The 24575-nt window shown below is 45.7% G+C and overlaps 7 protein-coding genes across 7 annotated transcripts; 4 read left to right on the top strand and 3 right to left on the bottom strand.

Annotated features, from left to right (window-relative positions):
• Nucleotides 1–3281: 3281 nt before the first annotated feature.
• On the bottom strand, nucleotides 3282–4821 carry F5891DRAFT_1129535 (uncharacterized protein; the record flags this gene model as incomplete). Its single annotated transcript, XM_041364406.1, has 6 exons — nucleotides 3282–3729; nucleotides 3781–3929; nucleotides 3978–4140; nucleotides 4195–4300; nucleotides 4322–4352; nucleotides 4447–4821. 6 exons carry the CDS (start codon nucleotides 4819–4821, stop codon nucleotides 3282–3284), a joined length of 1272 nt encoding a protein of 423 aa, XP_041223913.1.
• Nucleotides 4822–5383: 562 nt separating this feature from the next.
• F5891DRAFT_955634 (uncharacterized protein) lies at nucleotides 5384–6563 on the top strand (the record flags this gene model as incomplete). The annotated part of the gene is made up of 5 exons (XM_041375347.1): nucleotides 5384–5755; nucleotides 5814–6063; nucleotides 6121–6211; nucleotides 6264–6392; nucleotides 6443–6563. The coding sequence occupies 5 exons, from the start codon at nucleotides 5384–5386 to the stop codon at nucleotides 6561–6563; spliced, it is 963 nt and encodes a 320-aa protein (XP_041223912.1).
• A 2052-nt stretch (nucleotides 6564–8615) lies between these two features.
• On the top strand, nucleotides 8616–9078 carry F5891DRAFT_955709 (uncharacterized protein; the record flags this gene model as incomplete). The annotated part of the gene is made up of 3 exons (XM_041375353.1): nucleotides 8616–8705; nucleotides 8774–8978; nucleotides 9032–9078. The coding sequence occupies 3 exons, from the start codon at nucleotides 8616–8618 to the stop codon at nucleotides 9076–9078; spliced, it is 342 nt and encodes a 113-aa protein (XP_041223911.1).
• A 2333-nt stretch (nucleotides 9079–11411) lies between these two features.
• Nucleotides 11412–13486, bottom strand: F5891DRAFT_981973 (uncharacterized protein; the record flags this gene model as incomplete). The annotated part of the gene is made up of 9 exons (XM_041377172.1): nucleotides 11412–11467; nucleotides 11552–11826; nucleotides 11885–12055; nucleotides 12122–12264; nucleotides 12431–12458; nucleotides 12862–12884; nucleotides 13113–13130; nucleotides 13278–13345; nucleotides 13393–13486. The coding sequence occupies 9 exons, from the start codon at nucleotides 13484–13486 to the stop codon at nucleotides 11412–11414; spliced, it is 876 nt and encodes a 291-aa protein (XP_041223910.1).
• Nucleotides 13487–14663: 1177 nt separating this feature from the next.
• On the bottom strand, nucleotides 14664–16414 carry F5891DRAFT_981972 (uncharacterized protein; the record flags this gene model as incomplete). Its single annotated transcript, XM_041377171.1, has 7 exons — nucleotides 14664–14702; nucleotides 14786–15273; nucleotides 15364–15564; nucleotides 15623–15729; nucleotides 15776–15907; nucleotides 15973–16343; nucleotides 16391–16414. The coding sequence occupies 7 exons, from the start codon at nucleotides 16412–16414 to the stop codon at nucleotides 14664–14666; spliced, it is 1362 nt and encodes a 453-aa protein (XP_041223909.1).
• A 191-nt stretch (nucleotides 16415–16605) lies between these two features.
• Nucleotides 16606–19227, top strand: F5891DRAFT_1191004 (uncharacterized protein; the record flags this gene model as incomplete). Its single annotated transcript, XM_041367396.1, has 9 exons — nucleotides 16606–16728; nucleotides 16801–16814; nucleotides 16860–16918; nucleotides 17001–17110; nucleotides 17167–17249; nucleotides 17309–17500; nucleotides 18685–18751; nucleotides 18805–18918; nucleotides 18991–19227. The coding sequence occupies 9 exons, from the start codon at nucleotides 16606–16608 to the stop codon at nucleotides 19225–19227; spliced, it is 999 nt and encodes a 332-aa protein (XP_041223908.1).
• Nucleotides 19228–19585: 358 nt separating this feature from the next.
• F5891DRAFT_1129534 (uncharacterized protein) lies at nucleotides 19586–23581 on the top strand (the record flags this gene model as incomplete). The annotated part of the gene is made up of 14 exons (XM_041364405.1): nucleotides 19586–19843; nucleotides 19902–20237; nucleotides 20327–20520; nucleotides 20567–20738; nucleotides 20789–20958; nucleotides 21021–21385; nucleotides 21439–21618; nucleotides 21671–21814; nucleotides 21909–22045; nucleotides 22124–22203; nucleotides 22315–22505; nucleotides 22557–22562; nucleotides 22593–22777; nucleotides 23513–23581. 14 exons carry the CDS (start codon nucleotides 19586–19588, stop codon nucleotides 23579–23581), a joined length of 2487 nt encoding a protein of 828 aa, XP_041223907.1.
• Nucleotides 23582–24575: the final 994 nt, after the last annotated feature.

Below are 24575 nucleotides of genomic sequence, written 5' to 3'. Positions count from 1 at the left end.
TCAACCGTCGGCCCATAGCAAGACTATATTGGCCGGAACATGATATGCTGGCCCTTCTGAGATTAAATGCACCCACCTATTGCCTCGGCCTGATGTATGGCTGGCCCTTCCGACATGAAATACGCTCAACCGTCGGCCCATAGCAAGACCATATTGGGCGAAACATGATCGGCTGGCCCTTTCGAGCTTAAATGAGCCCACCTATTCCCTTGGGCCGACATGTGGCCGGCCCTCCCGAGATTCAATACATGCACCTAACTGTCGGCCTGTAGCAAAATCATATAGGCCGAAAAATGATCGGCTGGCCCATCCGAGATCAAATGCGCCCATCGCCTTGGGCCGACGTTACTGACCCGAAATCATATGCATGCAACCGTCGGCCCCTGCGAGATCATATATGTATATATTATTTTGGGCCGAAAACAATTAGCCGACCTTTCCGAGATGACATGTGTGGGCCGAAGAAAAACTTGTTGGGCCTATCTGTCAGGCCTGGTACCTGTGTCCCATGATAACCGGCCCACTCATCCTATCAATCTCACCTGGCCCACCCGCCAACATGGGTGCTGAATTATGTGTGGGCTCATCCGTGCTCAGTCATGCATGGGCCCACGCTGGATGGTCCGCCTAACTGGGTTGATTCTCAACCTTTGGCTGTCCGACTAAGTCGGGAAATGTTACTGAAGGGGCTCGGATTTTCACAGATTCCGGGTGTCGATTTCGGCAAGACCTTTGCGCCTGTGGCCAAGCCAGCTTCGATTCATATCATTTGGGCGCTGGCAGCTAAGTTGGACTGGGAACTTGATTGTTTCGATGCAAAACGAGCGTTTCTGTGGGGAAAACTCAAGGAAGACGTCTATATGCGTCAAGCGCCTGGCTTTGAGCGCTTCGACGCATCGGGTGGTCGCCTGGTCTGTCATCTATTATCCTCTCTCTACGGCTTGAAGCAAGCTGCATACGATTGGTACGAGTTGTTGAGGGAAGTGCTGACTCGTCTGGGATTCCTGCGTTGTGGAGCGGATTACGCTGTTTTTGTCTATGATACCGTGGACAGCAATGGGACACGCACAGTCTGTATCATAGCCTGGCATGTGGATGATGGTCTGGCAGCAGCGAATCAACGCGCCTTCCTGGACTGGGTGAAGAAGCAGATAGGTGAACATTTCGGCATCGCGGATTTGGGTGCGGTGACGAAATACCTTGGTATACAATTCGAACGCAACCGCACGTCTCGCGACCTTTGGATGCACCAGACGGAATACATCACCTACCTTCTTGACGAGCATGGTATGCTCGACTGCAACTCCGTTGTTCTACCTATGGACCCAAAGTTTCCATTCGGACGAGATACTGATGTTCACCCTTATGTTGAAGACTTGGCGTCAGAGTATTGCAAACTAGTGGGCGAATTACTCTATCTGGCCCTCTATACCAGGCCCGACATAGCGCTGGCGGTCATGCGCCTTGTGCAGTTCAATGCATCACCCGAGCCTCATCACTATACAGCGGCAAAACATCTCCTTCGTTATCTTGCCGGTACCCTCAATATGCGCGTTCACTATGGAGGTGTCAACATAAGCACAGACCTTCACGGCTACAGTGACTCAGACTGGGCATCGTGTCCTGAGGACCACGTTTCGATCAGTGGATATGTCTGGTTTTTCAATGGTGGTCCGATTTCACACTCGTCGAAAAAGCAGCTTACACACACGTTATCATCGACCGAGGCCGAATACATGGCACTCACTGCAGCTATCCAGGATGGAATCTGGATTCAATCCTTCTTCGACAGTCTGAAGATCCCTTTTCCTGTACCTATTCGTCTCTTCGCAGATAACGCTGGCGCCATTGCCCTTTCGAAAGAAGCCGCTAATCACACGCGAACAAAACATATCGATTTACGTTACCACTTCATTCGCGCACATATCGAGGCCGGAACGTTCTTACCTGAATGGCTTTCCACGCATCAAAACACAGCCGACATCTTTACAAAGTGTCTCCCGCGTCCATTGTTTGTTCGCCACCAAGCCGGTCTATCACTCGTCACTCGTTGAAATTGTCTCGTTTATGGGGGTGTGTTGGAATGTAAACTCGTCTATTTCCTTTTTTAGTTTTAACATGTGATTCTTTCGGTTTATATTCTCGCGTCGTTCGTCTTCTGATACCTCAGTTGTTGATCTCCAACACTGAGGTATGTCTGTCTTCATCTTATCTCGCCAACTTTGTCTTATACTATTTTCTCTCATAGCGTGTTATACTCTTAGGTACTATCAATGTTTAGTTGTTGATCTCCAACACTGAGCGTGTTATACTCTTAGCTTCTAACAGTGAGGGCCTACGATATGTCTAGGTAAGAGCAGTTGGAGCTCGGTTACCCAGTCTCCCTCACCAATGAGAGTGAGCAGCGCCTTTTGCGACTTCGTATACTTGATTCCTGCCAGTCGGACTTTGTCGTCGATATGGTCGATAAGCGCACATGCTCGAGTATTAGCCCGTTGACCGCGGATGTCTAAATTCCGTTGTTTCACAAAGTGAGTTTTGGTGCATAGGAGGTTTTGCATCTTGTCAAGGGCATCTCTGCATTGTCCTTTGAGAAGCACTGACTCGATGATTTCAATGTCATACCTGCACATTGAAGATCTAGACTGAGTGTTCAACACAGATGGCAACCACAGCTCAACGTCCTCTGGATGGGGGGATTGATTGACACTATGCTGCTCGACCCACTCATTGATCCCCAGCATGTAAACATTTTGGATCTTGCGGAAGCGGCAAATTTGCCTGTGCAAGCCTGCACGACAGTGGTGTAAATCACTCTCTTGGTCAGAGCTCAAGGATGAAGTCTGTTCTGCATCATTTTTCACATGTCGTCTAGATAATTTGGTGAGACATTGGGAAAACACGGTAAATATGTACTAACTGTATGTCCTCAATTGAAAACCCAAGATGTATGAAAGCGCTTGGTGATGTCTCGTGTGGGAGGACTCTGCCAGACACAATAGCATCTTTCTCCTCTTCTGCCATTGCAGCGCGCATTTGAGCCTCTGTTAGATCTGTAATACATTCAGTGATACTTGATAGGCAGATTACAAAATCGGTCTTACTGGTGTTCGGAATGAGATAAGGATTACTTTGTGCCTTATCAGACTCCCATGCTAATATCATGGCAAGCCACTTGTCACGTTGGGGAGCATCGATTCCGGCATCAAACTCAGCAAACATTTCTTTCTGCCGTCTGTTCTCTTTGAGGGCAAGCAGCAGCTTCTTACAAAGAGAAAGACCTAATATGAAGTTAGTTGAATGCCAGCTAGGGCGACTGAGGACTTACCAAGACCAGTAAGTTTACGCCAATTGTGATGCCCGAAGTGATCGTCGAGTGTATCATGCCGTGAACCTGGTCTCATCTCTTTTGTACTATTTGCCACACAATTCATCTCAGTCCAATTTCGTTTGATTCCTTCACCGTCCGTGCAGCCCACTCCTGGCATTAGATTGAGTGAATGGGGGGTCAAACATTTCTCCTCATGTGCTGGTGCATGGAACTTTGGGACAGCAAATAGGAACACAGCAACGGCAGTAACCACAGGTATTTGAATGTCCTCCGGAAGTGCCAACCTACGTTTCAAGAGATTCAACTTCCATTGGCATGCAATATCGTAAGATATGACCACTGAAAGAAACAACAGCGGCATAATTGTCGAGAAAAAAATGTAATTTATATTTGCATATCTATTCAATGACATGAGTTCAACCAATGTGTGAAATCAATTAATTGCCTACCGTTCACCCTTCTGCAAGTCCCCAACGCCAACAGGTCGAACAAATTTGTGACGTGCACACAGGCAAAGCCCAACACCAGTGGCCCGAAGGCCATTGGAAAAATTGGTTTCAGCATGCGCCAGTGTCTTGAAACTGCTACATGAACTTATCTGTTTAAGATGTCAGACACTGATGACTACTAAGGAAGATCATCTTACATCATTCTGGCTAGCATTATTTAAAATATGTGCCCTGTAAGGCTCATTGGGCATGAAGTATGCGAGACCAGTATGCAACCCAGGATCACCAGCTTCGGATGACCGCAAACAGTTCTTGAGGCAAAAATTGGCATCTAGAGCTAGGAATATAGCATACAGGAACCTTGTTTGCCAATGTCAGTAGATGGAAAGAGACATGCGAACAACTTGAACTCACTTTAGGGAGACGTCTATCTGTTCCCAGTCTCCTGGTAAATTGATTCCAGGGTGCGGACAGGCAGGACACTGTACTGCAAGTGCGCCTGGTTCCATTGAAGCGATTCCTCCTCCAACATTTCCTCAACCCACTTGCTTCATCATTCTAATATGCCTGAACTGTCAGATTGTCCTCATGAAGGCCCTGTATCAGCTCTAGGTCATGTTAGTACTTTAGTTGAGAGTTGAACAACAGAGTACATAAGAGACTCACATTGGGAATATTCAATCCCACATTGTCTGTCAAACGCTCAAGTGTCGTATAAAATTCATGCCCCGAGACCTTGCTTGACCATGTCATAACAAGAAAATATTTGAGTACATGCCTTGTGCATGCAGTTTGTGGGAAATGGATTGTCGCAGGATACCAGTCACAACAAAGCAGCTGTTGACGATGGGAAACACATTGGTCACAGCCACAGAAATCAATGTTGATGCAATGGATTCCGTTCACATGTATAACTATGAAATCCACGTGTCCACGCTCAGGACACACACATTTCAAATCACTGTGCCCCAGTTGCACTCTCAATCCTATCTCTTTTAAGCTGCTTTGTTCAAATGATGACCCATTCCATTTCTGAAACATAGTAAGTAAGAACAACATGACATTTAGCTGCATGCACTCACGAACATTGATAACATGCAAAGGCAATCATCGATGTGACGCCGCACAACATGCTGTGCACATCATTTCCAAGCTGAAGCAGTCCTCACACCGGTAAGAGCTGTAGTTGTGAGATATGGCCATCATTGTATGGTAATAGCCATTGACAGACATTCCAAAACTGACAGTTATTACCATTTCCATTTTTGGGCAAAGCTTACACAACCTCGTCCAGTGTTCGGACTTTGAGTTCCTCATGCTTGCCATCCAAAATGAGCATACCGATGATCCGCATGTAAGATATACTGGATACCTGGATATTTCCCTGCATTCACTATTTTATTTACCTAGATAGAAACCTAATCGCGCGCCAGGCATGAATAGGACAGGTATACATATTTGTCAGCATTTTTATTTTCCTCTGGCCGGGCCTCGCCACTGGTACCACTTGCATTTCTCTCTATATTGGCTATGGGGACACATGGGGTGAGTAATAATACTATGTCCACATATTTATTTTCCATCCATTTACAGTGATTTGAATATGCCATCGAGCGGACCCTCAGATAAATCCCCCCCTCCTCAAACAGTGGATATACCACCAGCTGGATCTGACCAGCTGCCTGGTGATGCTAACGCCTATGTAGAAACACTGAGAAAATGCTGGGCGACAGGATCGCGACTGGAACTCCTCACATTGCATATCCCGAAGTATGCGAGCAGCCTCGCTGAAAGTCGAACCTGTGCAAACAACTACCTGGACGTCATTGTGAATGACTATTTCATGCATTTCCATTGGAAACTCAAGGTCTCAGAGGAACCGCCAACTGATGTGTCTCCCATATCTCACTGTTCCGAGGCGCTCACCCCATTGGAATCCCTTCAAAAGCAGCGCAAAATTGCATCCATAAGCAAGGTATGTTTTTATTTCAATTCTTACATTTCAAAACAAAATTGACGCTAGTACGCTACAGACTATACATAACTGGTTTGAGAACCATTCCAAAGCTGTGCGCAAGCTCGGCGTCAGCGCAAAACCCAAGAACGATCCATGGACACGTCTTCTTTCCCAGTTGTCCGGTGTCTCACCACACAAGCCCAGAATGCTACAAGCTCACCAGCGGTGGTCCAAGGATTTCTACAAAAGTATGGTGAAAGAAAGATTTGAGGCACAGTGGGAACTGTCATCTTGCTCTCCAAAAGAGAAAACCTCATTCCGTGACCGTGTCACATGGACTATTTTTGAGGAGCAAGAACCATCAGTCATCAAAAAATACGAAGTACTTGCTCAGACAGAAGGTAAAGAGGCAATCAAGGAATGGAAGGCCATGTTGGACGCTCCTCCTCGTACTGACCCAGTTTCTCGTCAAGCGTACGTACAAACACAATATTATGCTCAACAATGGTGACTTAATTGTTTCCAGTGCACTCAATAGACTTGCCTCATTTGCAGGACCCCTGCTATCTGGAATTTCACTTGCGCTGGGCATGCATGTCACCCTGATGGTTGGCGGACCTGAACCGCGCAAGCAAGGCAAAATTAGTGTAATCAGGTTAGTTGCATGCTAATTTCCCTCGATTTATTCTCAACATGTTTCATAAGCATGCACAAGGGTGTCGATCTTCGCCCACAGCCTCAAAATTGGCAGACGGCTAACAAGGGAAAATTCAAGACTGTCACCAAGCTTTTTCAGGAATATCTCAATGGCTGCTACAGTAAGTGACATCTACATTACCATTATGCAATTCAAATGACAGTATCATAGCCGAAGAGGATCACTGTGATCGGAAGCTTCCAGACACTCCCGCCAAAGACATGGAGGGTCCTGACAGTTCCCTAGCATATCCCAACTCTGACACCGGCATGGAAGAAGAAATGACATTGAACACATCGACGACGCAGAAGTCCATGCCCAATGACAAAGCAAAGGCAGTCAAACTAGGGTTCTGCATGGGTACAGGTTACCCGCGTGGGTCACGGGTATGGGTGCCATTGGGGTACGGGTATGGGTTGCCTTTTGTGGTACCCATACCCTCACCTGTACCCATACCATGAGTTGACAACCAAAAATGAGATATATTGCTACCTACTACAGTGCAGGGAGAACTCTGAGTCTGAAACTATACAGCTGTCAAACCCTAACTAAACAACCCCATATCGCAACTGAAACCTTGTCACGCGAACTAATACTCAACATGTTTGAGACAGCAGCAAAATGGGTCATGAAAATGACAGAGAAGGCTAAGGCAGCACTGCAGACTTCCAGCAAAAAACAGAAGAATGACACAAGCAGCATCAGTGGCGGCCCTAATGAGCCCAAGAAGGCAAAACCTAACCCGCTCAGTGGAAATTCTAAAGATAGATCCACAGAGCCACTCTCACCTTCACCGCTGACATCGGATGTCATCCAAGTCCCCAAGCCCCAGGTCGTGCAGTCACATCGGGCCATCATTCAAACTGAAGAAGAGGAGGCTGCGATGTATGAGGATGCCATTGATATCAGCGACCAGGGAAGCAGTGACGGAGATGAGCCTTTGCACAAAGAGGAGAGTGCGAAGGACGAACTCAGTGAGCTATATTGATTTAAAGATTAATCAGTGTTAAGCATATAATAGCGAGATTAATGAAAGATTGGGTCTCACCTGTGTACGCATTCTTCTACCCAAAACCATGCATTGTTGTCATCAGTGGACGGCATGCACATGAGTTCAAGTGCTGTGCAAAAGGCTGCCAAGCAACCACTCGGAGATTTCTCGACAAAAAGGATGCACGATCCACTGGAAACATGCGCAAGCATGTGAGGGCATGCTGGGGTGAAGATGTCCTTGCAGCCGCCGACGATGCAAAGGATGCAAATGAGGCCCGCACAAAGATAGTTGGAGGTATCCTGCACAATGGGTCAATCACTGCGTCATTCGAGCGCAAGGGGAAAGGAAAGATTACATACTCTCACCGTCAACATACGAGGGCTGAAACAAGGTAGTTTGGTCTTCATATTAGCGCATAGCAGCTGGTTTGACATCAATGACAGGGCAGAAATAGTTAAGTGGGTAGCGGAGAGCCTGCGACCATTCGAAGTCGTGCAAGACAAGGGTTTTCAGTCCCTTATGAAGACTGGAAGACCGGAATACTACATACCATCGCCAGCAACTGTATCTCGAGATGTTCGACAAGTCTTTGTACGCACGCGTGAACATATCGCTAAGATGACAAAGGTTAGATTAATAATTACAATGATATCCAAAAAAATAACAACGCACCAGGAATATCCGGGGAAACTCAACTTTACAACAGATGGTTGGACTGCCACGAACCATCGGGCATTTGTGGCTGTTTCAGCACACTTGGAACACAATGGGAAGACACTAAGTCTTCCATTAGATACTGTCGAAGTACCAAAGGTTTGAATCACTCACGGATCATATAAAAACCATCTTGCTGATCCAGGTGCAGTCTCACACTGGCGAAGAACTCGCAGCAACATTTGCAAAGGTCCTAGAAGATTTTGGTATTTTAGACAAGGTGAGTAAATGGCCTGGGGGACATGATTCAGATAGACTCACCAGTCATCCACAGATCCTCTGCATTACATGCGACAATGCCGCCAATAACACTGTAATGGTGGACGACCTCGCAGATATTCTTCCCTCCTTCCCTGGCACAGCGAATCATACGAGATTCTTCCTGCACACAATCAACCTGGTGGCGAAGTCATTGATCAAGGAGTTTGATACGACCAAGAAAGATGCGACTCGGGCACTCGACGATTATGGCAATGACACCAGTGAAGATCCTGGGACTCCACAAGTTCAAGCTGACAGATGAGGAGTGGGAAATTGCTGGCCAGCTGAGAGATGTGCTAAAGGTGCGTAAACAAACCAAACAAATCATGGTCGCTGAATGACTAATCATGGATGACTCAAGATTCTGAAGGACGCCACACTTTTCTTCTCGCACTCTACGCCAAGTCTCACCACTGTAATCCCGGCAATGGACCTCATTGACGACAAACTAACAAGCTACTCGCAGGACCACAAATATCTGCCAGCAATTTGTGCTGCTGTCTGCCTAGCTAAGAAGACTCTTAACAGGTACTATGAACTAACCGATACATCTGAAGTCTACCGCATCGCTATGGGTGAGTTCTTTTGCATGATATACTCGGTCAATTACTAATCATTAGAATAATAGTCCTACATCCTCATCACAAGCTATCTTACTTCAAGAATGCAGGTTAGGAGGACGAGTGGGTGGACACAGCAGAGGCCCTTGTACATGACGAATTCGAGCGATCCTATGAGCACACAATTGTCAACAATGACTCGACGGACAATGAGGATAATGGACTCGGAGTTCCCGAGAAGCTGATGAAGGGAGATTCATCCATGGTATGTTTTTTATCAATTTCTTTGCCGGTACTGATGCTATCATAGAGCAAGAACATATTTGATCATTTACCAGCCCTCGCACCACAAAGAGTGACTGATCTCCGCAATGAGATAGACCGTTATCTCAGTGCTGATGTGGAACATGTCACTGATGCCATCGCATGGTGGCACGAACACTGTGGATCTTTCCCTTGTCTGTCGCGAATGACCCTTGATTATTTAACAATCCCTGGTACGTCTCATTTCTCGATGCATTACCCACCAGTACATTAACCAGGCGTCTGAGTCAGCTACTTCAGTTGACATTGAACACTTGTTTAGCCAGGGCCAACTTTTACTCTCACATGTTTGGTCACGACTTTCTGCGCAGTCAACACGTGCCCTGCTTTGCCTCGGATTGTGGAGCCACCTTAATCTCGTGAAGAGTGAGGATATCATGAATGCCAGCTTGTTGCCTGATCTCAAGGGGGAGGAGGAGGACTTGAAGGATGGGTGGGACTGTATTGAGATCAAGTAGCTAGTCCTTTCGTGTTGTAGTATATTATATCAATTTTGCAAGATATCTGTGGGTATACCCTCCGCGGGTACGGGTACGGGTCTGGGAGTTTGATACCCACAAAAAACCCGTACCCTCACAGAGGGTACGGGTTTTTGGCGGGTATCTGTATGGGTATGACCTCTGGTACCCCAGGGTTTACCCATGCAGATCCCTAAGTCAAACAGCCTGCCAAGAACAAACACCGTAAATATTCGGCAGTTCGCGATGACAATGGTGAAGTAACCACTGATACAGACTCTCTGAATGAATCGGATCCCGATGATGATGAGCTATCTACAGCCAAAGGGAGATGGGAGTATCGCCATTCTCGTCTCCCCTACTCGGCACCCCGCCTCACCTACGTCGACCATCACACTGGCAGCCCTATCAAAACCAAGAAGGGCCCTTCCAATATCAATTGTAGGCCCTTCGTTCCTTCCAATGATGCACACACCAATGGAACTTTCATCCCAGCTGGGGACAAATCCAGTGGCTCTCCACCACCATTAAATTCAGAGCCTGTTCCTGAATTAATAAGTTCACAGCCCACAGACACACCTGCATGCCCCTCCGATGCACACCCCAACCAAATTCCTATTTTGGTTGGGACAGAACACAGTAGATCGGCACTGCCCTCAGATTCCGAACCTCTTCCTGAAGTGGCAAGTTCACAGCCCACTCCTGTGTGCCCATCAGAACCTCCTATGCAAGTTGTGGAGCTTCGTCTATCCCCTCGTGTAGATAACACCATCTGCTCACTCACTCAGGACAGTCAAAATGATGACATTGGTGAGTCGTCTATTATGATATGAGTGTGAACATGATTTAAATCGTATATCAGTGCTTCCCACCAATTGCCCTGCCTGGATTTGGGAAGCAATCAAATATCTCACCACCCCCCAACTTCCCTCTCAACATCATGCTCTACTCACAACTTTTTTAGAGCTCGAGAAGTCTTCTGGATTTTCGTCCGGGAAGGATACTACCTCTCTCAGTAGCAAAGATCGCCCATCTGCAATTCACTGGTGGATTTCAGCCGTCTATCCCCGAGAACTTTGGTATGGCATTCTGGAGTTGGTGGTGTGGGATTCAGCCCACGTGGAGGAACATATCGTCATCATCCGATGAAGTCCCTTGCTATAATGGCAATGATTGGAGTCTTCTCGACAGACCTGGGATAAATGGCTTCTGGAGTGTATTGGCCGCACTAAAATGGTGGGGTTGTGCTAATAGTACTGAATGTGACGACCCCCTTTGGCATACAGCTGTAGATGATGTCAAATGGGTGATGGAATGTATCATAGAACTTCGCTGTTTGGCCGTTTCCAGGTAAGCTAGCATGTCCTGATCAAGTCAATTCAATTGACATCATTTCCAGCCCGGTCAAGAAATGTTCGGCACCAGAACCAAGAAGTCCACGTTTGTCGAAGCGTCTCAAATCCAACAGCTGTAAATGTCATTAAAGTCTGCAACATCACTGAAGCTCTCTCTAATCCCGATAGATCTGCACCCTGACATGCATTGAGCTTAGATATATTGTAATTTTTTGTTCGAATCAATAGATTGCACCTGCTCATTTATGTCACGGATCTCGTCAGTTTTACTATCATAGTACATGAGGCAGCATAACTAGTAAAACAATCCCCTAATAATCATTTTGCTGATACATCAACTCGCCCAACTCATAAGCTATCGCAATCTCTGTAACCCCCGACATACTAGCGTGACACAAAATGTCATCTAGTAGGGTTACCACCAACCTCATAGACTGACAGATGCAGTTACCTGCTTTCCACTCATCGCAAACACCACACATCTGCAGGATCGTATCCAGTCCTCGGTGAACCTCGCAATGTAGATCCTTGATAGAATTGATAGTGTCTTGGATAATGGTGATGTCACCTTTTTGGATTGATGTTCCTGCAGCATCCGAGTCATCAGGCATAGTGTCGAGAAACTTCTTCAAAACATCCTGCACGAATTCAGTAGGCAACTTGACGAGTAAGACAAATGCGTCTTTGGCTTCCTTTAAGATGGCAAGACACTCCGCAAGTGTTTGCCTGAAAATCGTTTTGTAAAAATGCGGAATACAACTGGAAAACTAAAATTTAAACTTACGGCGCATCCACCCCCTCTGTCTCGTCGTCCGAGTGAGAGTCATGTGGCTCAAAGCATTTTGCGACTCGCGCAATGAGTGGGAGGTCGCTTGCGGGTGGATCATTGGTCCTTTGGCATCTAGTCTTCGCTGTACAAGGCTGATGCCTTTGAGCATTGATGGCCCCCCTGTGCCTAATAGTATCAAAAACAAGATAATTAATAGTTAGAAACACTAGAAACACTTGTTTGAGAACTCACCTGGCATAATATTTTCTGCTTTCCTCGCATATAGCATGAAGCCTCACTTCAAGAGTAGTGTAGCGAGGAGAAGGGATTATCATCATGATCATGTGTCTGTGATTGATGAATGGTGAATTGGACGACAGTTGAGGTGAAATGACCTAAAACTTAAAATTAAATACTATTACTTGGTCACGCAAATGGCAGGACTAGAACCGATTACGGCTTGATGGCCATTATGATAGTAGTCCTTGAACGACAGCAAGACCTGTCAAATCTTATCAGCCTAGTATGTGATCGTCGACGGTTTGAGAGATTTAAACTTACATGGTTGAGTGGATCTGACGAGTAGAATCTAATAGAATCTGTTGTGAGTTGTGAAATCATTGCAGGGAGTAGATCTGACTATACACTGGTAGAGCAAGTTGCCAGAGTCATGTTCCACAATCGGATTTGAACTTGCAAAGTGGAGTAGATCAGACTACTACTATGCAGCGCCGACAGTGGGACTATTCCGTCATGAGAAGTAATAGTGAATAGATTGTAGCGCCTTAATGTTGTGTTGTGTTGTACAGTAAGAACTTGAAGCAGTGTAGACCTAGTAGTAGTAGTAGCTCAGACTATTAATGATAGCGCAGTGATTTAAAGCTACCAATGTTCAGTACTCAAGTGTTTGAATTCGACATTTAATATTCAATCATCAATGTTACTTGATGGCTTTAGGGATGAGCCATAAGATTATAAAACTACTGACTTACACTCCAGGATCAGTTGTGATACACTAGTGAGTTAATATAAGACAACTCTAAGTTATAGCTAGAGTATTGACAGACCAGACTTTTTGACGTCATCAAGTGCTCCGAGCCATACTTCAATAAATGTTACTCTAGAGCCTCAGGAATCCTCTGCATTAACATCTAAGTCATCGGTTGGGACTGTGATATATGAAACACCACCTCTTTCCTCAATGTGTGTCTTAGACAAATCCGACTCTCTTTGTCCAACATACAACTCCTCGAATATGATACTATGGATCATATCACAGATTGCAGCAGATTGGTGATGGTCTTGCAGGAGGCGGAGTACTGCACGGGCAACCAAATCGACTAGCCCGACATCAGGAATTGGCATTGAAGAAGATGTTAAACATACCGCAGCACAGTGGCATACACACTTTTCTTGTGGTACCGCAAGCCTTCACTTCATCCACGATAAACGAGGTATGGCCACAGTGTATCTCATCTAGGGCAAGAGTCAATAGAAGGCGTGAAATAAAGGGAGAGACATACCACAACAGTCACCATTAGTATAGCAAGGTGTAGTTTCCACATCTGCTTCAGTGGGGAGATTTGCAGGTTGACTGGCGGGGGAATGTTGGGTCATTGATGGATAAGGACAAGAGTGAATATTTAGAGCCGAAAGTGAATACGAGATGCCTGACAAATATGTAAGTGATATCGATGACTCAATAGTGATGGCACGGTTACCATCACCAAGGAAGTCAGATGCCTAAGCTGGACCAGGCGATAGTGTCATTATGATGTATTATATTCCTCTCATAGTAGAAGAGAGGTGTTATATCCCGGTCTATGACACAATGTGTGGGAAAGTGATACATCAATCACAGTGCCATGATATATCATGTACTTACTGAGGATTTAGCAGCCGAAGATGATACATCAATCATACTAGCGCCATGATATATCATACTTACAGAGGATATACTACCAGCCATAGAGCCTTGATATATCAGGTACCTTCAAGTTTTGCAGCTGCAGTTACTGTATATTTTAATGATATATCACCCACTGAAAACGAGCTGAATGATCCTCTGAACTACTGGATGGGTGATGCTTCCTTCATTAGTAGCCAGGTGTCACCCACCTCAGTGGGTCACACACAAGCACAGCTGCAATACATATGATGTATTCTATACACCCTCCTCCCGGTCTCGCCACACTTGAAAATAGTGATATATCACTATTTCACGCGGTGGCTGCAATAACTGATATATCACTATTTTCAAGTGTGGCAGCAATACCTATAGGCTATGATGTATCATATATTCCCTCCCCCCGCGTACGGCTACAGTAATTGTATATTTTTATGATACATCACCTACCTTGATACCTCAGAACATAATATATCATGCATTTTCAAGCGCGGCAGCAATACCTATGATGTATCATATATTCCTGCCTCCCACAGCTGCAGTAATTGCATGTTCAAGTTTTGATGATATATCACCTACCTTAATGCCCTCAGTAGGATACATCCTCTCGAGGGGCTGCACTAACAGGACGGCGCTGGACCGTTGCACAATCACATCAATTTTCTCTTCTGGTCATCATTGACATGATTTCGCATCTAGGATTATTCAACTTCATCTAAATTTTCAGGACATGATGTTATCTAGCTAGGTACATTGAAAACACAACAGAACTACTTCCGAGACCTTTTCTTCGACCCTCCAACACCACGCTGGACTTCGGTCAGCTTCCTCTTTGGTGCGAGCTTTGTTTCACGTTGTGAGTTATGGCCACTAATTTTATTTGCTCCATCAGCTCGCGTAGAAGGACGTGGTGCGCGTCCCGAGCATCTGCCAGAGGCAGCGGTAGGTAATGAAGACACTGTCCTCACCTCCAAATTGGGTTGAGGATGATCATCAGCAGAAACACCTACAATGTCATGAGGCGTCGGCCGGTGAGAAGCTGGCGAAGATTGACAGTCAATGGACACTGTCATCGCCTCCAAATTAGGTTGATGAGTTGGCTGGTGAGACGCCGGTGAAGGTTGATGTTCAACAGACGTGGAATGCGGTGACTTGGAGGCTGTGGATACAAGCAGGGACAAAGGTAACGGAATTGGTTGGTCTGGAGGTGAGCATGGCCCTGAATTCAACATGGGCTGGTTAAATGCTAATGGATCATGGTGTTGGAGCATGGGCAGCGCGTCGACCTCCTCGAGTGCAGGAAACACAAAGAACGAAGAAGGCTGGGGCAAGAGGGTGGTATGAAGCGGTGACAATGGATGAGGTAGGAAAGGAGGGACTGCTTTGGCTGATGGATCCACTGCGCTCGAACCTCGTTGTTGAATGCGATTAAAGGTGGGGGAAGCGAGCGGGTCTTCATTGAGCGCCATTGACTTTCTCCAAGCAGTGATTGGCGTGTCTGTCATGTTACGGGGAGATGGGAGGTTTGGGTCACTGCTACTAGCGTGCATCAATCAGTCACCATGTTCGTTCGCTCCCACAGACCCACCGAAGTCCAGGTTGATGTAAGGATTCAACACTAAGTCCCCCAGTTCTTGCAACAGAGAAGGACCAACCACAGGCCCGGATATCACATTCTCTCCAAGTGAGGACTCGTTCGGAAATTCATCCAGTGAGATGAGGCCAACGGGCGCAAGATGAGACGAGGTTGGGGTAGATGAGGGTGCTGATATACACTTCGAAGATGGACCTATGGTATTTTTCATTAATAATAAATTTTGAGTCGTGTAGCCTGGAATTTCACTTACCATGGATGTATCCAAGGTGTCGTTCAAATGGTAATAGATACTGTTCATGGAAGTTTGGGGTAGATGCCTTGAAGCTCAGACCATCTGCGGTTTTACCATGGTGGTAACTGTTGATGAATCAACAAACGGTCACAAAGAGGGAATTTGAAATACCTCAATGTCATGATGTCACCTTCACACAATGGATCAGCTCCGCCCATGACAACGGTGTAGTGCCATCCACCTGTCAACGCTGAGAGTTCCTCGAAAACTTGACCTAGAATCAAAGGCAGCTCTTGAATTGTCCTTTACATAAATGGTGAGTGATCAGTACCAGTACTTAGTAATATGAATCAAATATGTTTACTTACCGATAAACTTCTTCCTTTGTTCTTGGATGCTGACCCTCAACATCGCCCAATCTTCTGGAAGCATTGAGACATACAGTCTCCTCCCGAATTTCCTTCTTAACTTCTTCTGACTCTTCTGCAAAGCATTCAGTGGTGTGTAGCTGAACCGTACTAAGCCTTTGGGTAGGTTGCACAATATTATTTTTAAGAGTGTCTTCAACCAACGGTTTGACTTTTGACTCATAGTGCAGTTTGGAATACACTTCAATCTCTTTGAGGTCTCGAGTACCTCGTGCGCGCTGGCCAAGTAGTACAGACAGGGCTCTACCAGTTGAGCTGCCACCAGGTGTTGTCTTTCCCTTTGAGTTATTTCGGAACCATTCCCACAATTTCTAACAAGGTTATATTCTATAATTAGGTCAATGTGAACACCACATACTTTGCATCGTTCTGCCGCTCCCATTGGAGGTGAGTTGGACTGGCTGTCTTCTTGTTTGACTAAATCGGGTGCATTTATAGAATTGAGCTGGGCTGTGTCGATAACGGACTTGATGCCTGCACTGCTGGGCTCATTTATGCCAGCGTTCTCATCACAAGGTGGGCTGCCATTTAGTTCTGTCTCTTCTGGAAAGTTGCTAAACCACCTTGGGAACAATGAATCGAAGAATCAAGGCAATTTCTTCTCTTTTTGCATCTGCAAGTATCCGGGCATCTCATTCTGCAGCCAGAGTAACTGCTCTGCGCTTGTCCATCTGGGGGGCGCCATCTGGATGTAAGGTGAGTATCTGTTATTTATGCTTGGTATCTCACTCACTCACCACTTGTTTTTTTTCACTTGGTTTTGTACAGAGCCAAACAGGGAGGTGTGGTGCCGACTTGACCCACTGATGTTTATTTTTCCTACTCAGCCGCAAAGTTTTTTTCCTCAATGAATCTGGTCATATTTACAACCAAGCAATACCAATCAGTGAGTGAGTGGTACAAATACATTTTTGCACTCAAACTGACACTATAATTCTCTCTACCTCCACCCACAACATGGACCACAGCAGCTCCGACGTCAGATGCCCCCACAACCAACCCGTACAAATGCTCCGCCACCCGTGTTTCACGATGGAGCAACTCATCGAGGCCATATGTATGGTACAGAACGGTCATGGTAAGTTTTCGTTATGATATCACCAAAGTGCTTGCTCACCATCGCATCTCACACAGTTCCCCCATCATCACCGAAACCATATGGATGGCCTTACTGACCTGAAGATGAGGTGTGCTCAGTCCATACACAAACAGGTACTGTGAACTTGCATACATTTTCCTCTTTCATTTTACTCATAAATTGCGCAGTCTCTCATAGCCCAGAAGACCGCTCCCCGGCAAAAGAGGAGGACACTTCCTCAGAAGTCTCTATTGACGATATTTGTATTGGCCCCGCGGCTGCTGCTGCTGACAACAGTCTTGATAGTTCCTCTTCCGAAAATGGGGGAGAGTCCAGTATGAGCGGTACTGAAACACTCGCTGACCTCGACCCTGCTCTTGAATTTAACTGGTTCGTGACCACTAGTCATTTTGGTGTGGGGCTATACAGTGAAATATCAGTCGCTTTTTATTGCTCTTGATCTGAACCGCATCTAATTATTCATAGATCTACCACCCAGACGCTTCATGCCCCAGGCACAACTGTCCATTACTTCACCACACTCCATGAAGCTAAGGAGTATTTCAGGCTTGCCTTGGCGGTGTGGTGTAGTGAGACGGTCTAACGTGAAAGTACTGTTTGTCACTGCAAACTCAAAATATCATGGGGTGTCCCCAATGAATAGGTTCCGCAGGGATTAACTGTTTCATTCTTACATATGCTAGATACTCAATCATGATAAATATTTACGTTTGAATCAGACATGCGAGTCTTGTATGACCCAGGCCTCACAAGCAACATCATCTGATAAGCTTTAAGCTCGGTTCAGCATGCCAACAGTGATTCTTGCATGGCTGATAATATATCACAGGCCCATCAGAAAGTCCAGGTCTGCCGTTGAGTCACATCAGAGAACCTGTGAGAAGAAGATATCGTCATATATCGTCATATATTGTAATATACAGTTGTACAACATTTGGTGTGCTTGCGCAAGAAAATGCTTTCGCCAATATATTTTAACACAAGTGGCACTGAACAAAAAAAAACAAAAAAAAAAAACATTACTGAAGACATCCTGAAATCAGGCACATGATGATGTTGATAAACAGCGCAACTTGATTTCAGGATGTCTTCAGTAATGTTTTTTTTTTTTTTTGTTCAGTGCCACTTGTGTTAAAATATATTGTCGAAAGCATTTTCTTGCGCAAGCACACCAAATGCTGTACAACTGTATATTACTTTGTGACACTTACCTACCAGCTCGCCACCATCTGGCCAGTATCCAGCAAGACACCAAGTCATCTGCATTGCAAAAATTGAATTTTATATTGTCTATCATAGTACAGGTCTGTCCCGAAGTGTGGCTCATATGCCACCAAACAATACAGTGAGTTGTTTGCACTAATTACTGGTATGTTACTACATACACCTTGTCCCTCAAATCATTACCGCAATGGCACCAAAATATGGAACTGCAGAAGAATGCCGCAGAGCTCGATTGCAGAGCAAACGACAACATTATCAACAGTCAATTTCAATTTCAATCACTCAGAGTCTATCAAGATACTTAATGAATTTTATTTGTTTTCTTGTAGCAATAAGACTACAGAGCAGGCAAAGTCTCGAACTCATTGGCGGGTGCGAAGTTGTCATTTTAATGATGTATGTATTTCCTTGATATACAGTGCTATATGTATCTACACTTTCACAAACAGGATGTTGTTGCATTGTTTCGCACCTTAGACCAACTGAGCACTGAACTTGGGTACAAGTCTGGTGTTCCTGAGGCACGCATTATGCAATCTCGTGTTATCGCAGTGCTCCGGAGAGTGAGTGACGAGGGTTGGAGTGTGCTACGCCCTGAGTTGAATGATGTATGTATTACTCTGCTGGGTCTGCAGGTGCGTGCTACCAAGTTACATGATGCCGTGCAACAACTTGAATGTACATCTGGGACTGGATATCACCTCTTGTTGAAGCAGAGCCAGGAACTGGTGGACTTGATGGAGAGACGGCTTGCAATAGAGAAGGAAGTCATATCAATAATAGACGAAGGAGGTGTTGAAGCTTATGATGAGGCAATGTTCGCCAACTTACTCATTTGGCAGACTGTGGTTGATATATCAGACAAGTCTTAATATAAACCAGCCGAATTTGTGAACCGCATCTCACTAACACCGACGACAAATGGTTGGAGGCCAGAGATGGCGAGCCCTGAAGCATTATCAGTGTGATTTCTATGTGCACAGTGCTGCTGCTTCAAAAGCAGTGAATAACGATACCAATGATGCGCCTCAACACACACATGATGTTCAACAACGCAAGCACAGCAGTTTTGAAACAGGACAAAGTGGGCGGTTGAACGTCTCTTCAACCTACTACACCATTCCAAATTCTCCAGGGAAACGCCGTCATGGAGATTCAGAAGTCCTACTGGAGACTACAGAGTTTAACTTCACAACTCTCAATGACTTTCCTGATAACCTTCAAAATGACATGCCAGAGTTTGTAGAATTCGCGAGGCAAAAACGCACTGTGGTTCATGGTGAGGCCTTGCACTTATGGGAATCTGATGCCAACTTGTTCTTGGAGGAATTCCTCCGTCTGGAGGGTCAGGGCAACTATTCGCAAGACATTTGTGTTTGTGGTGAGGAAGCTGCGATATATCGTTGTCAGGATTGTCACGGTTCTGAGATGTTCTGTCATTTGTGTATGGTCCGTGTACATGCAAGACAGCCGTTTCATAAAATGGAGGTATGTGCATAGATACTCACATTCCTTACATCAACTGACTCTTGTGTTTTAAACTTAGCGTTGGGATGGCATCTCATTCGACGATATTACCTCGAAGTCCATGGGGATACATTTGCAACTTGGACACACCTCTGGCGTTTGTTGTGACCACCCACTCCCTGCTTTCAACGACGACTTCGTTATCATCCACTACAACGGTATCTACGAAGTGGGGTTAGATTTCTGCGGATGCGCTTCTGCTCAGCCACACATCATTCAACTACTACGTGTTCGTCTCTTTCCTGCAACAACAGTCGATCCCAAAACAGCCGCGACATTTCGGGCACTGGAATACTTTCAAATGTTGTCTTTTGAGTCCAAAGTTTCCACGTTTGAATTTTACAAACAGCTGCCCGTTTGATGGACAATACAGGAATTCATGTACCAAAGGTATGTGCTAATGTTAATTCTAATTCTCGTCTGATTTGTCATATTACAATCTAGGACCGTTATGAATCTATGTTGTGCATGATGCGAGAGTGGCGGTTCATCAAGCAGATGCAACGCGCTGGTCAAGGTCATCACCCCAAAGGTATCGCAGCAACTGAACCAGGCGCATGTGCTGTATTATGTCCTTCATGTCCCCATGTAGGAAAAAATCTGCCAGATGGATGGGAAAACGCACCATCTGAAATACGGTATGTACATTTAGCATCTTTTCCCTCCGACTTTGCTCTCACACAGATCCAGATTCCTATATGCCTTATTTCTGGGCATTGACGCCAATTTTCGTCTGGCTCACTGTAACGTCTCTTCGGCCACGGCCGATCCTGGTCTCAATCACAGATATGCTTTTTTTGTAGAGGAACATGCCTACAAAAGTTTTATCAGTTCACAAGAACGAGCTGCCCAGGAGGTAAGTCCAGCATTCTATTCGTCCTGGGCACTAAGTATAACTCTGTGCAGATGAGTTCGTGCTCCAGTCACAATGCGGTAAATCTCGCAGATACAAGAGTCTCGCGTGGGCTTGCGGCCACTGGCGCCGGTACCATCAATTGTGCACGACACAATTTCAAACAGCCCTGCTCCGTCGGTGACTTACAAAAGGGCGAACGGTGCATAATGTTCACTTTTTAGTCATATTATTATTAACAGCACAATACAGGTACCTTAATATGGATTACTTATTTTTCTCTAGCATGCAGTCTTCATCGGACATAGTGGCATTAAATATATCATATGATATCGCTTGCCAATGGAGCAAGCATATCTGGACACGTATGTCCACCTTCCTGCACCAGTACCACATCAAACACCATGAAAAGTCCATTGTGTTTCTCATACCGAAATTTCACCTGCCAGCCCACATCGCCAAATGCCAGACATCCTTCTCCTTCAATCTGATCAAGAGTGTTGGTCGCATGGACGGTGAAGCTCCAGAGCGCGGGTGGGCAGACATAAACCCCATTGCTACAAGTACATGTGAAATGGGTCCCGGTTCAAGGTGTGATACCTTAGACGACCACTTCAATGATTGGAATTGGAAGAAGATATGCGCAATGGGTGAGTTTTTGGCCTCTCACTGAATATCTGAACTTACAGTTGCTGTCTCGCAGGTTTAATTTTCCGCCAAAAGTACAACTTCGCATTAATTGAGGTCCAAGAACATGTCAATGATCTCACCAATTTCGAGGCTTCTCTTGCCACAGATGAGCTAGCCGAATGGAGGAAGGACATTGAGGCATGGGAGGAAGACCATTCACGACCGAACCCATTTGAAGACAGAGCTACGACAAGTACGTGTACTCTATTCAATGCATTTTGAGAAGCTGATGGTGTTTTCAACAGCAATGACTCAGGCTGCCATGCGTCTGGCCTTATCAACGGCAGAGGCCACAGAGATTGAGCGTGGTAACGATGTGTCCCTACATGATGATATCTTGCCATCAGTACTGATTTCATCGGGATTAGAACTTGAAGATCAACAGTTGCGTCGACATTTCTGAACTTCACTGGATCACAAACTGACTCTATTCTAGGCGCCGTCTTGAATTTGATGCCAAGGTGGTTGGACAACACACTACAGATGTTCAGAAGGGCAAGCTCTTACAGCGGGTGAATGCTCTTCGCCGACGCATTGACACATGGAGCCGGGTACAGTTGTTGTATATGCCTGGCGTCTCCCGCCTGCGGTTGCCGGATGACGTTGCAACTGAAGCCAAGGTTCACAACATTAACCTGTTCCTGCCATCCTCTCTACCCCATTGAGTACCGTGTGACGACCACTTGCTCGAACATGAGTGGGAGTTGCGTGAAGCTCAAGCGTATGACACACTGAATGACCTCCGCACTGTGCTCAACCTGCGATACCATCTTTACAAGTATAAGGATACATTTATCCGAGGACAGCAAGCAAATACCTGAGCAAACGGAATCATCAATAACGCTGAACGTCGCATCGACACCTTATCACTTAAGTATTCCACCTCTAGAAGCGCACTTCTGAATCTGGCATCAAGGCTGGGCAAGAACGACAACTGGGAGAGGAGCCTGAAGCCACTCGACAAGCAAAAGGATGCAGTACCACTCAAACACGACGATGGCCAAACGATGGGGCAGCAAAATATATCGTGGATATGGAAGACTTCAGGCTCCAACAGCAATGAGCTAGGGCTGCAGGACTGTAAGTACGCTCTAACCACTGGTGCTTCTCACTGACCTGGCCATTTTATAGCACTACGTGTTGAATGGTGCAAGGCACGAGCGTGAGCTCATCGCTGGGAGGAAGAAGTGCAGTTACTGCGTGAGGAAATGTGCCGCGTCATTGCATTTCTCGACTGGCACGCTGGCTGGTGGGACACGCAAGGTTCACAATGTACTTTTAGCTCACTGCAAGCCGGAGAGGGTGCACTTGCTTATGCCCAACGCCAGGCCAATCTACGCCGAAAAATGGCTGTCCACTTCAAATCCATGTGGGCAGCCAACTCTTCATGGCAAGCTCCCCTCGCAGTTGATCTTCATTCCTAGTTAAACCCCAATTCCCCTCCTTTTGACGAGGGCGAGTATATAATATACTATGTATTTACAAGTGATATATCATGCAAGCTTTGAAGGTGATATGATGTGCAAACTCCGTTCGCAAGTAATATATCACGCGAGCCTCGTGTAGAGCTTCCAAGGTGATGGCATCACAGAAACCAGTGATATGATGTGCAAACTCCATTCACAAGCAATATATCACGCGAGCCTCGTGTAGAGCTTCCAAGGTGATGCATCACAGAAACCGGTGATGTATCACGCAGACTAATGAAAGTGATATATCATGCAAGCCTCACAAGCTTTTAAGGTGATGTATCACACAAACTAATGATATATCATGCGGGCCTCACAAGCTTTGAAGGTGATACATCACGCAAACTAATGATATATCACGCAAGTGTTTGAAGGGATACATCACGCAAACTGGTGACATATCACGTTGAAGGTACAACAATTCAGATGGTGAGTCTGAACAATGTTGGGTCTTGCAGAACCTAGCTGCTATTTGACCCTAAAGGGTTTCTGGACCAGGCTCAAGGCTCAGAGGAGAGGAAATATCATAGAAAACTACTGAGCACTCAGACTCATACTGGTAACTGGTGAAAAGATTGCTTGCTTATGTAAGCTACGAAAGTGCCAACATAAGGTAAGGTAAAAACAGTCTCTACAAGCCCAGCCAGAAATGAATCCCTACAACGTGATGCAGGACATCGGACTTGATGTATCACTGTCTACGTGATACATCACAGCACAGCCTGCAGGAAAGGTGAGCGAGTTGATACATCATGGTCTATGGACCACAGGCTCTGATATAACATCAGCCTTCTACAATACTAGATATTAATATATCATACCTACAGGGTATTGTGGCTGGACAGGAGGTAACTGAGGCTTCTTTCTTAGTATTTTGCTTGTCATTGAAGAGAAAATCACCTACACAATGGCTCCAGCTGCTCGCACCGTCATCAACAATGAACACCAAATGAAAGTATCACATCTACCGGGCTGATTCAAGTGACGATGAAAGTCCAAATATTGCTCACTCATGTATGGTATTGTTGATGGCTGATCAGCGCAGACAGCTAATAATGCCAACCTCTCCAACGAAGCTACAGTCAAAATGTATTCAGGATGATGAGCAAACAGCATTCTTCATGGAGGACTGGGAGCCTACTTTGGACATTGGGGCTGGCTGGAGTGAAGATGAACGCGGGGAGCACAACGGCCAAGAAATCATCGTCAAACCCTTGGTCAAGCATTACACAACTTCAGCAAGTCATTCGGGCAAGATTATAAATGATGGACTTACCATATCCTGTATAGGATGCTACGTTACAAGAGTGGATGTGATATGATGGGCGTGCCGGTTATCGAGAGGAGTTTCTCCTTGAAGACCTGCGACTAGAGGGTCGTGGTGGTGCAGGGCTGCTTGGCTGCTCATGCAGAAGATTGGATGACAATAACCACCCAGTACCAAGCTTATTCTGATGCGAGGAATGCTTTGGGTGTGACGTACTTTGCCAGGAATGCTGCCTTGATCGCCACAAGTGCTTGCCATTGCATGTCATTAACATCAGTAATTCAGGTTATAGTGAGCTCAACTGATCTTACCTGACAGAAATGGAATGGTCAACATTTTGAACGTACATCATTGAAGGACATCGGCCTGCATGTGCAGTTAGGACACTCAAATATGACATGTGCATGTCCTGTA

Source organism: Suillus fuscotomentosus, assembly GCF_016647785.1.
Source record: "Suillus fuscotomentosus strain FC203 chromosome Unknown F5891scaffold_40, whole genome shotgun sequence".
Lineage (NCBI taxonomy): Eukaryota > Fungi > Basidiomycota > Agaricomycetes > Boletales > Suillaceae > Suillus > Suillus fuscotomentosus.
This window is presented reverse-complemented; position numbering and strand designations above follow the sequence as displayed.